This window comes from Amphibalanus amphitrite, unplaced genomic scaffold (assembly GCF_019059575.1).
Source record: "Amphibalanus amphitrite isolate SeventyFive unplaced genomic scaffold, NRLGWU_Aamphi_draft 000301F_arrow, whole genome shotgun sequence".
NCBI lineage: Eukaryota > Metazoa > Arthropoda > Thecostraca > Balanomorpha > Balanidae > Amphibalanus > Amphibalanus amphitrite.
In genome coordinates this window covers 556,109-572,297 of record NW_024881796.1, presented here as the reverse complement: position 1 = coordinate 572,297, position 16,189 = coordinate 556,109, and the positions used below count along the sequence as shown (strand labels likewise).

Sequence of the window (16,189 nt, the reverse complement as noted above, 5' to 3'; positions counted from 1 at the left end):
CGATCGGGGGTGCCAGCCTCCTCCCGGCACGCGATGCACTGGCCGCCGCGCAGTCGATGTCGGGGCACCGCCGGCATTCGCCGACAGGGTTCCATCCGATTCGGTGTATTGGTGGCAACCCGAACAGTGACCCACGCGAAGCTGGTGGACGTCGATGGCCAATGAGCGATGCCCTTCCGCGACCGGCGGTGGCAGTCGGTCCCACATCAAGAACAGATACCAGTCATGCGGTCAGTCGGCGACGGCGCGGTCGCGAGCCGATCTGATGGTCGCACGGTGGGCGTTGCCGACGTCCACCGGACCGTCGACTGGGGGAGCGCGGCCGCCTCTTGGCCGCCGCCTCTGGTCGGCGCGCTCGTTGCGCTGTGGGACGGCATCCACTGCAAGTCGTTCACTGTGAAGCGGTCGTTTGACCGGACCTGGCAGGCGGGGAAAGGGGGCCTCAGATGAAGTAAAACCATCCCTCGGCCTCAGGCCAGCTTGAGCTGGCTCTCCACCTCACCATGTTAGATAAGCGGACACCCTCGTGATCATCGCAGCGATGATTGTCAATTGGTGTGTCATTATGGGAGAGGATGCCAGCCTCCTTTGCAAGATAGTCTGCCTTTAATATAGTGCAGCCCGACCCATTGCCTGTGGCAGCAGACTGGGCTTGATAATGCAGTGCAGGACACACCAAACGTAAGCGGCCATCTGTACCCCCTGTGCAGTAGGGCTGACTCAAGAGCCCAGAGTTGCCCTCCCCCCACCATTCTGTGCACGTGATAACTGGATGGGACATGCCATGGTCAGCATCTGTTCAAAAGCTGCCCTAAGCATGTAAAGATCCACTGGCATGCTCGAGCATGGTCACAGTCAGTTCTCACTTCTCAGTTGAACCTCCAATGGAAACCCATCACAAAGTGTAGAGATCAGGGCGCCTCTCACACTGCAGCACACTCAACGACTGAGGCACCATCTCATCACTTGCAGGTGGTTCTTGCCAGGAGCAATGCCAGCCACGCACATCAGGTGATAACAGCAGTGTACAACTGCAATCTACAAGCATCCATGTTCTTTCTGGTTTTCTCCTGTTGAGATCCACTGCCATGCATGAACTTGATGGGTTTTTGTTGCACTCCTCCCATGTGCAGACAGGTTTCTGCTGAAACAAAGCAAAGCAAATGTGATTAATAATGGCCCTGTTTTCACCATCCAGACACTGTGTGCACTGGTAGCTACGGCATACCATAGCATCACTCAAATGACGCTGCATGTGATCTCTTAGTTTATGATGAATCGTGTTTGGAACAGAGTGAGAGGTTCTGAAAAACCGTACCAAGAACAGAGGTTTGAGTTCAAATACTGCTAGCATGCTGCTGGACGCTGGTGCTGGTACCGCAGCGTGCTAGCGTTCTGGGATGCTGTCATAGCTTAGCGTCACAGTGAAGTTTGTTGACACTGCCATGGAAACCCAATGCTCTGACACACGCAGCGCACTGCAGTGCTCTGCCGTGAAACACCACCCATGAACGCTGGTTGCATGACCAGGATCGGAGCAGTGTGGCAAACAGTGATTTTAATTTTAATTGCACTTCCTAGAGATTAACAAGTTGTTGGTGAAATTGCTATTCATTATTCCTATTACCATTGTCTAAATTTCACATTTCAAGACAGCATCAGCATTGACGTGTTATATAAAAAAAAGGTTTAGACTTCAGGTGGTCCCGGGTTCAGCTATTAAGTAGAACAAGGGCAAAATATTGTCAAAAAAAAAAATATTTTTAAAAAATACCTGCCTTCATCAACACCTCATCTAATCACATATCTCAATACAATCAAACAACAAGGCCCTAAAAGCAAAAACCGTTTGAATAACAATGAAATATTTTGCAACCGCTGCACCATTACTGTCACGTACGCTATCCCTAGATTGGTTGCTGGTAAGCAGTGGTTGTCGTCATCAACTCGTCATGCAGCAGCTGATTGGGATGGGCGGGGCCTATTTTTATCCAGACGATAGAGAGAGCCCAAATTTACACTGCCGGCAAAACAGCGACAAATAGTGCGCGAATTGCCAAAAGTGGTGGCTTTTTGGCACTCTTTTTGGTGGTGGCAAAGGAATATGGCAGCAAAATCAGCAGCCCATTTGTGACATGCGGCACAGCATGCATCAGGCGTTGACTAGTGCCGCCATCTATTGAGTAAGATTGGAACTTCACGATTCTCCACATTTATTTGAGCTTAGGGTCGGGCTCAGCGGACACCGTCACACGTCTGGTGGTTGCAAAGGGTATTGACTAGACAGAATGAAAAATCAACTGGTAAAATTACTGTTTACTCTTGCAAAGCCCGCGCCGGTAGGAAATAGGCATACGTTTTCCCGGTCGGCGGGTGCCCCGTTGGGGCGCTAGGCAGTTTTTCATCTCGGATGGTCCGACCGTTCGTTCCGACTACCAGCTTGAGCGTCGTTATAATGCGAGAGCGCGAGTCAGTCGGGGTTATCGTGTGACGGCTTCGCTCGAGGTATTTAGGTATCCGGCCAACCCGGGGGAGATAGGGCCTTGTGGTTGTGCTCACCGCGCCCTTCTAGATAGGATAGGCTAGGAGCAAGGTAACGTACCTAAATGTAGATTCCGCGTTGTAAGGGTATGCTAGGATGGCTTTTGCAGTTATTTATTGCAGAGGCAAACAAATATTTACAATTTACCTGGACAATTAATCGCAGGCCAACAATCATTTTAACCCGCGCACCGACGGGGGGCGCGGATATCCGCCCCCCTGAGGTGCGCCGCGAAATTTGGTACGACTATTCTCTATTCTTACGACTACGACTATTCTTAATTTTACACATGCTGTGCAGGTTTGAACCTCATAAGTTTTAAGGTCAGGTCACCAGGTCACTTTGAATGACCCAACCTCAAGTCACTTTCAATTTGCAACTTTGTCACCGTGCCAGAGCTACAGTAGATGTCTGAGGCCTTTGAAAGTCGCAGGATTTTATAAGGTCATTAGTAGCTACAATTTGTTCATCTCGGAATTTTGATATCGATGACCTAAGGTCAGGTCAATTTCTCGACCTCCCCATTATAAGTCAATGGGGGAAAATCAACTCCCTGTTTTACCACTAAAACGGGTCGGAATGGCCCCTTAACCCATCCATGACTTCATTACGATCAACCTTCACTACCTTGAGGTCTGCTTTGCTGTTGGGCAGCTGTAAGGCCATGTGACGTCATCAAAGGTCACCAAAGGTTTTTTGTCAATAACTCTGTACCGGAACAAGATACAGCCGCGCGGATGGTCTCATTGTGTTCAGCTCGTCAAGGCGCATCGAATGATATACATGATGCCATCGAGGTCACGTGGCCTGAGGTCAACCTTTGACCTTGACCTTTCGAGGTCAACACACATATATATATATATATATATATATATATATATATATATATATATATATATATATATATATATATATATATATATATATATATATATATATATATATATATAATCACACGTTTATATATATATATCACACGTTTATATATATCACACGTTTATATATATATATATATATATATATATATATATATATATATATATATATATATATATATATATATATATATATATATATATATATATATATATATATATATATCATTCGATGCGGATTGACGAGAGAATCACGATGATGCCCTTAGTTTCTTCCTATCTTGACTAATTCGAAAGTTATTCCAGAAAAAACTCTCTCCATATCTAGCGCGGCCATTTGGACTTTTTTGACCCCTGTGACGTCATCTTTGACCTGACCTGAAAATTACCTCAATAAAAATTGTAGACCTTGTCCGTGCGTATCCCATGCAGTTTACCGCTTGTCGCTGGTCGCTCCAACCCTTTCCTTTCTGTCTTGTCTACCTACATACATACGTAGAAAACTGATAGGTCCGGAAACGGTTAAAACCTTAGGTGCACGGGCACCGCACAAGCTCGCGTAGTGTAATGCCAAGGTTTTGCAGTTGTGTCTGTAAATGTAAAACTCTGGGCCGTCTTTAAAAGGCATTAAATGAGAGGCGTTGAACAAATCGCGACGACATACTTACGACATACTTAACATGTATTGAAATGTGTGTTTTTTTTTAGTAATACCATAGGTAACATGATATATGTGATCACACGTTTTACATTCTAATTTTCGATTGTCTTCTGAATGTTTGTTTTTCAGTTTAGTAAGTATTGCAAGAGTGGATCTTGTCTTATGGTGCCAATGTGAGCTGTCCCGGGTAACATGTTAAATATCCACGTATCAGAGAGCTATATTTTCGGATATTTGCTCATGTCAGCATCGCATCGGCAGCTATCAGCTGACCGTCTAGACGTGATAGGAATAAATTTAGTCTTATCTAGACGGAGATCCGCCCTGCAGCAGATCACTGCGACAACGATGTAGGCTCCTCCCACTACGCAGATTATTACGTCATCAGCAACGATTCCCCACCGGTCGCCCTGGCAACGTGACGTCACCGGCGGCCAGTCGATACCGACGCCTATCGAATGGCGGCTGCCGACGAGTTGATGTCTTCCCAGGACTGAAGGTCGCACGGACGGGACGCGCCGCTCCCGTGCGGATCAGCAGCGCGGCGTGGCCACACGGAGCGGGTAAGTCTGCCCAGGGTTAGTTCAAGCAGTCTGTTCCCAACTGGTATCAGGTGCTGTCCTGCCGCCTCCTAATCCTCCGTCGTTCTGGTGAGGGTCAAAAGTGATAGTTGTTGTAGGGTCAGACGTGAGGTGACCATTCTTGCTACAGTGAATCACGGCCCACGGAGCGGATGCGGAGAAAACGTGCATTTTTTGTTGCGCTTAGTTATTTATGGTGTCTAAAGACGGCGAAAGACGTTTTATTTGTGCGTCACATGTGATAGGAACTGATAACTTAACAACCGCCAACGGTACTTGCCTCATCCGAATAAGGAGTTGGCGCTGTTGGGTAATGCTGTCTGAAAGGCCGTGCTAACATATGGTTTTTGAGTCAGGGCCCGCCTCAAAATATATTGTTTGTAGGCTAGCAATAACCAGCGTGATTTCAATTAAAAGCATTTTCAATGTCGAAGCACGCCGATTCTCACTTCGGAGCGACCGCACCTATCCTCGAATCGATAAGTTCAAGGTCTGGTTCGTGTTAGCCCAAAATCTTGTTAGAACAGAGAGCGTGCGTACGGCGAGGATCCGTTTATCTACCTACGCACAGTTATGAATATTGAATGCGTGCATAACATTGAGGTCCATCTAGAACACAGCAGATATGCACATTGTTCAGCGTTCATCCAGAGGAATACCATAAACAGTAATTCTTGTATCGCTTTACTGTTTTTTACAGTACATAGTTTTCCATCTCCGCCGTTTAACCCTCGCCGGACCATTTGGCTTTCTACATACGCGCCGGCCGAGGGGGAAAGGGGCGGGTACGACCCCCCCTCGCCGTTTCGCCCCTGGTGGAGCTAGCGCGTCGCGGAAAAAAACGAGCGTGTGTGCCGTTACGAGACGTAGAGATTGGTACCCAATTTTAAGGTCCTAGGTCAACCGGTGACCTCTGAGGTCAGGTCAAGTGCCCCAACCGTTAACTATAGCGCCGCACAGACTCTGCTCGAACGTTACATTGGCTGATGATCGGCCGGCCGTCCCTCTCACGTTATGTCCATTCCTCCATTCCTTACGCTGAAGGTACGGTTCAGTTTTTGGTGAATAACTTCGCAAAAAACGGCCGCAGAGCCGCGATTTTGGCGGCATCGTGTTCGCCTCGCTAAGGCGCGTCGAATGATATACTTTTTTCGGGTCAGGTCAACTTAGGGTGTTCACCTCAGGTCAAGGTCAGGTCAGCACCCCCAGGTCACGAAATTGGTCGAAAGAGGTCATGTCGCATATCATTCGATTCGGCAGGTCTTCCTGAGTCCATAGGTGGCTTTCCCGACTCGCTAGCTCAATTTGATCGGGAGTTATTGACGAAAAACTAATATGACCTTGATGACGTCATAAATGACGTCACGCAAGGTCAACATTGCTAAAGTGACGCATCTAACCTTGCAAGGAGTGCATCAAATCACGATCTTGTGTGCTTGAGATGGAGATGAGATAGTTGGAGATCGTTCCCGGCGCCAGAATAGCAGTTTTCATTTTTCCCCATTGACATAATGGTGAGGTCACGAAAATGACCTGACCTCATATGATCTTTAGGAAAAATCCGAGATATACAAGCTGCGAGACTCATAATGGATACTAGATCCTGCAAGTTTTATTTCCCTGTGACATCTCCTCTGGCAGTGAGGGCGTTGCAAAGTTGCGACATCCGAAGATCGTGCAGAGGTTCACTTATGACGTCATAGGTCAGTGACCTGACCTGACCCAAAAATGTGGTTGGTGTCAAAAGATCCGGCTTGAATCAAAAGTCAGGTATGCCAAGTTTCAGCTCTCTATCACCAGCGTGTTCGGAGCTATCGCAAAAAAAAACTATGGGGGGCGGCACCCCCCCCTCGGCCGGCAAGGGTTAACCATAATTCTCATGACTCCTATACTTTTAATTTTTAAACCACCTTTAAACCACAACTACCGCAGTAATTTTTTTGTAACGTTGCTATTTGTGGATTTAATTAATTAAATACCAGAGATTAAAATCAATCTACAATTAAATACCAGAGATTAAAATCAATCTACAGAGTCTATCTGCAAATACCAATAAGTAATGAAGTGAAAGAAGCAGAGCTGACTGCAGAAAGTCACTACGTTAGATGCACATGAATGAATAGAAGCAAGAATAAGGCAATGGATAAATGCATAATAATTTTCATGTTTTTTTAAACGAACGGGAAAAGCGAGCGAATGAATGAATGAATGAATGAATGAATGAATGAATGAATGAATGAATGAATGAATGATCAATGAATGGGTATATGGACATTTGACACACGAAAAATAATCGAACGATCGAACGAATCAATGGTGACATGAGGACAGTAATTCTAGATAATGGTTTCGTGTCTTAGCCGTGAATGGTTTATTGCACGTCAGGCCTTAACAATGATTCTTGCTTCAATGCTCCTTGTCTGTTTGAATATGCCCGGGCTTTTATTTTAGGACGTCTGTGACGTTGTCTTTGTCATGTTGCTTGTTGAATGTATAAGTGATGTTCTTTTCAACCCTGAGGGACCTTTGCGGCCCACCGTGACCGTTAAGCTATAGGCCCCTGCTATATGTGGTTGTTTTTGGCCGTGTTATTGCCGGCCCAGTCGCCTCTGACGGTGTTCCTGTTCTGGCTGACGGTGTTCTGTGTTCCAGTGGCGGCTGATGTCGGCCGGTGCGCTGACTCCTGCCGCCTCCGCTGCTGTTGCTGCCGGGTCGGACGGCGGGGCGATGTGGTCGGCGCGGCGGCTCGGCCGGCGGACGTCGCTCCCTCGGCGCCGCTGGGACAGACTGTCGGCCGCCGCGGCCTTCACTGGCAGTGTCTGAGAGGCCGTCGGTCGGGATGGGACCGCTGAGCTGTCTGCCGCATCGCGCCAGTGCCGGCTGACGGAGAACGGTCCGCCGTCTCCCCCGTCACCTCTCTCCTCTGCCGCCTCTGGACCACCCAGCGCCGCTGAGCTTACAGCGAGAAACCTCCCGGAACTGGATGTGAGTCAACGGCTTGCCGTACCCTAACGTGTGTTTGTGTTGTCTAATTCAAGTTCTGAAAGTTTGATGATGCGTTCCTTCGAGCGATGGACGGCGACGCATTTGCATCATACCGTTTGTTCAGCTGCTTTGCTGTTCACGATATGATCAGCTATCAATTCCTACCGTAATGCAGATGCTCGCATATTACCATAGAACTCGTGTCGCTCGAGGATAGCATGGCATGCTAACAATGAAATCTTGAAAAATAATATCCCTCGTTACTGGAAGCCTTGCTTCCACAAAAATAGCCAGACTGATCAATGTTTTCCCGAGTAATGCTGTGTCGGGGACGACTCCAGAGCCGTTCGCTTCTGTAACCACTCAATATTCACAAGAGATCGTCGGCGGTTTTCCGCTGCAATGACGCTGCATTATGGTCCAATGACGTCAAATTGCGATATTCGGCAGGTTTCACGATGCCTGAGCCCAGTGACGACTACCGAGTGGTGGTGTTCGGGGCCGGCGCAGTCGGAAAGTCGTCGCTGGTCCTCCGATTCGTCAAGGGCACCTTTCAGGACAACTATGTGCCCACCATCGAAGATACATATCGGCAGGTGAATATTTGTCTCTCGGAAAACCGGTGTGACAAAGAGTAGGAGCTGACGGCGTCACGTATGTAACCACTTTAACTTGTTATTACAAATCAAATAGGCACAAAATTTATCATATTGCATCAGCTCAAGTTGTAAACATAGCTGTTACTGGCTAAGTCAAATCTATAGTCTACTCCCAAAAGAAATTGTTCCGAAAAAGAACGAATATATTGATGACTATTGGTAGCTCAGTTGGTACAGCGCTGTGCTCCTGGGGGCAACCGAAGCAGGGGCGGATCCAAGGGGGGGGGGGTCACATGGGTCATGGCCCCCCCCTTGAGGCCCGGGGGCCCAAAGACCTGCCAGGGGCACCACCGGCCTATCAGGGGTATCACAGTCCTGACAGGGGCACCACAGGACCGCCAGGGGCACCACAGGCCTAGCAGGGACACCACGGGCCTGGTGCCCCTGGGCCCTGACAGGACTGTAACGCCCTTGACAAGCCTGAAGTGTCCCCGGCAGGCACGTGGTGCCCCTGACAGGCCTGAGGCGCCCCTGCAAGGCTGGTGGTGCCCCTGGCAGGCCTGTGGTGTCCATGGCAGGACTGTGGTGCCCTTGCTAGGCCTCTGGTGCCCCTGACAGGCTTGTAATGCCCCTGGAAGGACTGTGGTGCCCCATGGGCCCTGACAAGCCTGAGGTGCTCCTGACAGGCCAGTGGTGCCCTTGCTAGGCCTGTGGTGCCCCTGGCAGGCCTCTGGTGCCCCTGACAGGCTTGCGGTGCCCTTGGAAGGACTGTGGTGTCCCTGGGCCCTGACAAGCCTAAGGTGCCCCTGACAGGCCCGTGGTGCCCTTGTTAGGCCTGTGGTGCCCCTGGCAGGCCTCTGGTGCCCTTGCTAGGCCGCTGGTGCCCCTGGCAGGCCTCTGGTGCCCTTGCTAAGCCGCTGGTACCACTGCGCCCGGAGAGGACTGGTGTCCCTGAAAAGTCTGAAGTGCCCCTCGGCAGGCCCAAGGTGCCCCTGCGAGGCCGGTGGTGCCCCTGGCAGACCTCTGGTGCCCCTGGCAGGTCTGTGGTGCCCCTGGCAGGTCTGTGGTGCCCCTGGCAGGTCTGTGGCGCCCCTGGCAGACCTGTGTTGACTGGTGCCCCTGCTAGGTCGCTGGTGCCCCTCACAGACCTGTGGTGCCCCTGGGCCTTGACAAGCCTGAGATGCCTGGCTAGGACAGGCTCGTGGTGCCCCTGATAGACCAGTGGTGCCCTTGCTAGGCCTGTAGTGCCCCTGGCAGGCCTCTGGTGCCCCTGCTACCCCTGCGCCCGGAGAGGACTATGGTGCCCCTGAAAAGCCTGAAGTGCCCCTCGACAGGCCCGTGGTGCCCCTGGGCCCTGACAGGCCCAAGTTACCCCTGCGAGGTCGGTGGTGCTCCTGGCAGGCCTCTGGTGCCCCTGGCAGGTCTGTGGTGCCCCTGGCAGGCCTGTGTTGACTGGTGCCCCTGCTAGGCCGCTGGTGCCCCTCACAGGCCTGCGGTGCCCCTGGAAGGACTGTGGTGCCCCTGCCCCTAGGGGTGCTCATGGGCCCAACAGGCCCGTTGTGCCCCTGACAGGCCTGTCGTGTATACTTGCTAGACCTGTGGTGCCCCTGCTTCATGGCAGGCCTGTGGTGCCCCTGGCGGGCCTGTGGCGCTCCTACAAGGCCGTAGGTGCCCCTGACAGGTTTGTGGTGTCCCTGGAAGGACTTTGGTGCCCCTGACAAGCCTGAAGTGTCAAGGACAGACCCTTTAGACGCCAGGGTCAAGTTCGTCGGACTGACAACGATTTGCTTACCTGATAACGTTCCTGGTAAGTACTCACTACTCAGCGTCCACAACATATATACACATAGCACATTCATATATACTTGCTTACAATTGGTAAATGTGGTTGTGGCTAAGAGTTAAGATACTGACTAAAAATAAAAAAAATAAAAAAAAATGAAAATGGGGGCACCACCAAAATGAAGTGGACGAAATCCGTTGAGTTTTTAATTTTGGGTATAGGTAGGGGCACCACTTCGATTCATGACCCTCCCCTTGGAGTTTTCCTGGATCCGCCCCTGAACCGAAGCCAGTTTAAGTCAGTTGATTGACACTTTGATGGCACGTCAAAATTGTGTACATAAATCATCACGTCACTCGGAATCGCGCGATGGGACGGTAGGAGTCGGGGCCGGGCCCACACTAACAAGCATGGCCTCACGTGGGGTCTAGTCAATCCGTCCATTGAAACGTTTGAGCTTAGGTTAAAAAGTGTTAGGTTAAAAAGCGTTAGGTTAAAAAGCGTTAGGTTAAAAAGCGTTAGGTTGAAAAGCTTAGGTTAAAAAGGTCCTTCTGTCTGTTCAGGTGATCAGCTGCAACAAGAACATCTGCACGCTGCAGATCACTGACACCACGGGCAGCCACCAGTTCCCGGCCATGCAGCGGCTCTCCATCTCCAAGGGACATGCCTTCGTGCTGGTCTATTCCATCACATCGCGGCAGAGTCTGCAGGAGCTCGGGTGAGAACACAAAATTAATACCATGCCTAAGTTGCTTCAGTGCTCTTATTCTTTTCTTTTTGCTTGCTGACTTGCCTTTGTGCTGCAGAAATAAAGTAATTTTGCTAAGCAGATTTAGACGCCTATCGATCTGCTTCCATCTCTGACGGGTTATTGATAGCCTTCTCCGGGTAGCTCTGCGAAAACGATGACAAATGAAGCACCGCTTGGATGAGGAAATGTTCCTTTAAATGTTTTTGAATGACCTCCTTGCAAAATTATACTTTTCACTCATGTATTTTTGAATGAAAAGTATAATTTTGTAAGGAGGTAAAAGTCACTTCATGTATTCAAAAATACATGAATGAAAAGTATAATTTTGTAAGGAGGTCATTCAAAAACAATTAAACGATTTAAATGCCTTTCATTCAGCAAGCACTAAACGAATTAAGAAGTGAGAAAATGTTCCGCTTTGTTCCGCTGATATCTTACGCTATCAATTCACAGATCAATATTCGACATGATAAAGGAAGTAAAGGGTGATCTGCAAGGTATTCCAATAATTCTGGTCGGCAACAAATGCGACGAAAATGACAAACGAGAGGTATCACAAGCTGAAGGGGAGGCACAGGTATGATATTCGACTGCCGATTATTACGTTTTCAATGTGCAAGGTGTAGGTAAATATGACTTGTAGGCAATGTAGGCCTAATGTTAATAAGCACTTTAAATCTGAAGTGATCTTTCGCTCGACTTTCCTTTATCAATATACCCGTAAATGCTTACTTACATTGATTAAGATTAGTATAAGTATAAGACATGATTAACAAGAGGCGTATATTGCTACACCTATCAATCAGTGGAGTGACTTTTACCTTTAGTTTAGTTTGTTAACCCGCGCGGGGCTGGGGGGGGGGTAAATTTTACCCCCCCTCGCGAATTTTTGCGATATCTCAAAAACGGCGGCGCGCAGCGCCGCCAAACTTTCAGTACCTTTTCTTACATCAATTTGACACCTTCCCAGAAAATTTGAGCGAAATCCGTCGGAAATTTTTTTGAGAAATTGACGTTTTAGTGACGTCATGTTCGCCATTTTCGCCTCAAAAACAGCAAAAGTTCAAACGCCGCTAACATCTTCATTTTTAAAGGAATCAAGACGTAACAAAAAAGGTTATACGTAATTTTACTTTGTCTATCAAATGGCTATCTCGGTTTTTTGAAAATTTTGGATTTTGGCCTAAATTTTTTTCAAAAAACTGATTTTTTTGGGAAAATCATTATAAAATCCAAAATTTTGAGTCTATCGAAAAAAAAAACGGAATATATGTCAGAGAAGTGGTCTACATGCATCTACATATCAAATTTTAGAAGAATCGGTTCAAAAATGTGGGAGTTATTCAAAATTTTATGACGTAACGACACACAAAAATTTTGAAAAATGACTTTTTTGGAAGTTCTAGACCTCGTACGGAAACAAAAATAGCACCATTCGATTCGCCGTGAAAAACTGCATCAGATATACACCTTTTGAGGCCTTAACAACCAACTTCAAAATTTGACCTCACTTGACCTGACCTTGACCTGACCTCGACCTGAAATTCATCCAGAGGTGGTCCATATCACTTATTGAGTGTGCCTATTGAATTCTATGAGTAAAATGACCCATAAAACATGTGTCGCACATGCCCTTTTCTATATTTTGTTTTTTGGTGACCTGACCTGACCTGACCTGACCTTGACCTTGACCTCTGAATGATATTGTATGCAACTAATATTGTCTTGGTAGCCTAAGAACACGTTTTGGGCGATCAGTCTCAGTCCATGACTCCATTCTTCGGCAACTACGGTGCAAGGCCGATTCTGTAGAAACTTGAGATTTTTACCCTTGACCTGACCTTGACCTTGACCTCAAACTTTAAATTAAGTACATGTTTTAAGTAGTTCGTGATGAGAGCTTTCGATTGGCGTTTGAATTTTCCAAATCGGACCATTAGTTCGGGAGATAACAGGGGGGGTAAAATTTACCCCCCCCCCCCCCCAGCCCCGCGCGTTCGGCTGGAGACCCCAGCCCCGCGCGGGTTAAAGGAGGTATGCACGATTAATATTACAAAAACCCGTTGCAATTAGTACCCGGTAAGTGATAAGGTATCGGTGGCTAATGACATTTCATACTACAAAAACGTGCACGCTTAAGCACATATGGATATCATACCCATAAAGCCAGCTGCAAGTCATTCGTTCGCGCATATGGAATAGGGTACGCCAAAGAAAATCAACGCGTCTGAACGGCTTTGCACGCGACAACCTGACTCTTCTGTCTTCACAGGCAAAGATGTGGCGGTGTAACTTCCTGGAGACTTCTGCAAAGAAAAACGTCAACGTGAGCCAGCTGTTCCAGGAGCTGCTCAGTCTGGACAAGACGCGCACCATGACCGTGCACCTGGACGGCCGCTCGCGCTCCGCCATGGGGTCCCTGCGGCTGAAGGAGAAGTGCCAGCTGATGTAGCCCGGCGGCCACCCTCGGTCGGCGAGTGTCGGTCGCTGTCACCAACTGTCGAGTGTTCGATGTCGCTACAGACATTGGCCAGGACTGACGCCGACAGACGGGAGCCCAGAGGGAAATGGACCCGCTCGACCTGACCCCTAGCGGTCTGGCTCTCTCTGTTGGTGAAGTGTGTAACAGTCAACACCAGTCTCTCTCGTTGGCTAGTAACTCTGAGCTAAGCAGTTATGCAGAATACAGCAATATAGTGCGGATGCATTGGCGCCCAGTGGCCGACACAATGCTTTAACGATTTTTAAATTTTGTCGGTGTCTGCTGGAGTGGTGTTTGCAAGTGAGCGCACTTCAGATCTGATTCGTGCCGGACGGCGGGACCAGAACGGACTCCGGAGTGAGTGAAGATTGGGACTACGAGACTACTATGCAGCGCCGCTGTGCGGCTCGCTACGAGCGCGTTTGGCTGCGTCCTTCTGTCGAATGGTGTATGCACGCCTGTCTCGTCTCGTCTCGTCCTCGCTGGTTTTATCTCGTCACCCGAATATATGGCGTCTCGTGGACGGTACAATCCTTCTAGTAAACGACCTTGTGTCTTGTGCTGGAATAACGTATGTGCAGAAATGTAATGTGCCGTATGCAAGTCTACACCTATTGGGTGCCAATCCTCGTCGCATTAGGAGAGGTGCTTTATATGTTGTGCCCGTTGAATCTACTCGCTTCGCGTACTGTTGATAGAGAGAAGTCTCGAGATTAGTGTATCTATTGATAATGTCGTACTGTGCAGTGATAGTTCTGCTTACTTTGATAGTTTGGCAGCGCATCGAATGCATTGTGTGATAACTATCATGTCAGAATTTTAAGCAAGAAACATGATGCTATTTGTTGAAAATATATTTACTTCACACAACATTCCTACGAATACAACAGCAAAAAAAAGAAGATAATAAGTGTTAACCAATAATGAGATGCTTCGTACCATTGAGTACTTTTATTAATCTGAAAGGCGAGAATAAGCGGCACTGCAAAACGTTGAACTATACGGAATTGTCGAATCTCAGTCATGCTGACGAAGTCAGCGCTGACTGATTTTCTCCAGTCACTGTCGAACAGTTTGATGATTGATAACTCATAACTTCAGAGTATCCAAAAATTACAAATTGATTGGTATTCCCATAGGCGGCGGAACAGGGAGGGCACCGGGACACCGTGCCCCCTTTGAGCTATTGCAAAAAAACTTATCCCCCCTCAGCCGGCGAGGGTTAAATTAATCATTTTAGTTCAATTTAACCAAACTGAATCATATCGCATATCATTCGATTCGGCTGATCAAAAGGAACACAACGACATTATTTATAAAGCTCTAGCCCCATTGTGGGCCCAGTTATTAGCAAAAACGTAATTTGACCTCATTTGAACTCAGATGACCCGACAGAAGTGTTGTTGAAGTAAGAAAACACCAAATTCATCTCAAATAGATCTAAACTGAGGGATTACAACACAAAAATGTTGAAATGGATCATATTTTTACTATTGGAGCTATTCGGACAAATTTTCTTAGAACTTGTCGTGACCCCTAGGCCCTAGATGACTTCAGGTCATCCAAATTTGTAAAACCTGTATGTGGGTTATACTCGAGGGCAGCGCTTTTCGAGGAGCGCTGTGGCCCGAAGGTTTGGACTTTGAATTGTGAAAAACGCCCGCCCGCCGCAAAACGCAAACACCGCAAAACGCGCAAAACGCACGCCCGAAACGCCAACGCAAACGTCGTCGCAAAAAATAAACAAACGCCCGCCCGCCGCAAACCGCAAATAAAAAAAAACGCAAAAACGCCGCAAAACAATAAAACCGCCCGCATCGCACGCCCGCTAACCGCCAACCGAAAACGCTTAAAAATCGCCCGCCCGCCGCCAAAAGCAAACACCGCAAAAAAACAACGAATAAGCGGCCGCCAACCGCAAACAAATTTAACACCGCAAACGACGCAAAAAAAGAGAAAATCGCCCGCATCGTAATTCGTATGTGGGTTATACAACTCGGTGAGCTTAGTATACCCTGGTAGTTTGCATCAAATCGATGAACAACTCTAGATTCCATTGACAAAATAGTGTATATTCAGTGCCATTTTGACAATGTACCAGTATTTGTGGCCTTGTGACCTGACCTGAGGTCACGGGAACACAAAACTCCCAGGACACGTGTCCAATATCTGCTCCAAGTTGTGTCTGAAAATTGGTGGGGCTAAATCCCACGGTTTTTACGCTATGAACGAAAACTCGATGATTCCGTTTCCGCTAAAATAGTTAGTCCAACTTAACCCTGACTTTGTACCGGTTTTGGTGACCTGGTGACCTGACCTGAATTGACTGAGACCTGAAATTTTCAGGGAAGGTGACAAAAGGGATGCCTCATTAGGTTATATAAAATTTGTTGGCGCTACGCGCAGCCATTTTTACGCAGTTTGCGAAAACCTTAGGGGGTTTGCATGAACCCCCTGGCCCAGTGAGGATAAATTGCTAAGAGGCAAGCAGCCTTTGTTGACCTCCGTAAGATCACTGATCAAATGACGCGAAAAGTCACTGAATGATGGTTCTCTCTCTCTCTCTCTCTCTCTCTCTCTCTCTCTCTCTCTCTCTCTCTCTCTCTCTCGCGTAAACCGCGCGCCGACGAGGTTTTCGGGGGAGGTTTTTCGTAAATAGCGGGAAAACCACGGCATGTGGCACCATTGTGGCACCACGGAATTTTGCATGCTAGCTTCCTCATCAGTTTCACATATTGGGTGCAAGCAAAGACCTCCCACTTTCCAGGGTTAGCTCCCCAGATCACTGTGACTGACCCGATCTCAACGCATCCTCTTACACCCTTGTCACCGTACGAGAGTAAACAGCCTTGTCTCGGTCATGCAGTCAATGACCCAGCCTTTTGAAAATTGCAGGATGTAATCAGGCCATAGACACCTACACTTTTAAA

At 48.1% G+C, this 16,189-nt stretch overlaps 1 protein-coding gene across 2 annotated transcripts; it reads left to right on the top strand.

Annotated features, from left to right (window-relative positions):
• The first annotated feature begins 4,526 nt into the window (after window positions 1–4,526).
• Window positions 4,527–14,153, top strand: LOC122387862 (GTP-binding protein Di-Ras2-like). 2 transcript variants are annotated; one of them, XM_043378442.1, is made up of 6 exons: window positions 4,527–4,641; window positions 7,312–7,644; window positions 8,095–8,240; window positions 10,590–10,744; window positions 11,231–11,354; window positions 13,050–14,153. In XM_043378442.1, the coding sequence occupies exons 3-6, from the start codon at window positions 8,103–8,105 to the stop codon at window positions 13,227–13,229; spliced, it is 597 nt and encodes a 198-aa protein (XP_043234377.1). In that variant the 5' UTR covers window positions 4,527–4,641; window positions 7,312–7,644; window positions 8,095–8,102; the 3' UTR covers window positions 13,230–14,153. The 2 variants fall into 2 exon arrangements, with proteins under 2 accessions (XP_043234377.1, XP_043234378.1); XM_043378443.1 differs by having other exon boundaries at window positions 4,528–4,641; window positions 8,092–8,240; window positions 13,050–14,131.
• The last annotated feature ends 2,036 nt before the right edge of the window (window positions 14,154–16,189 follow it).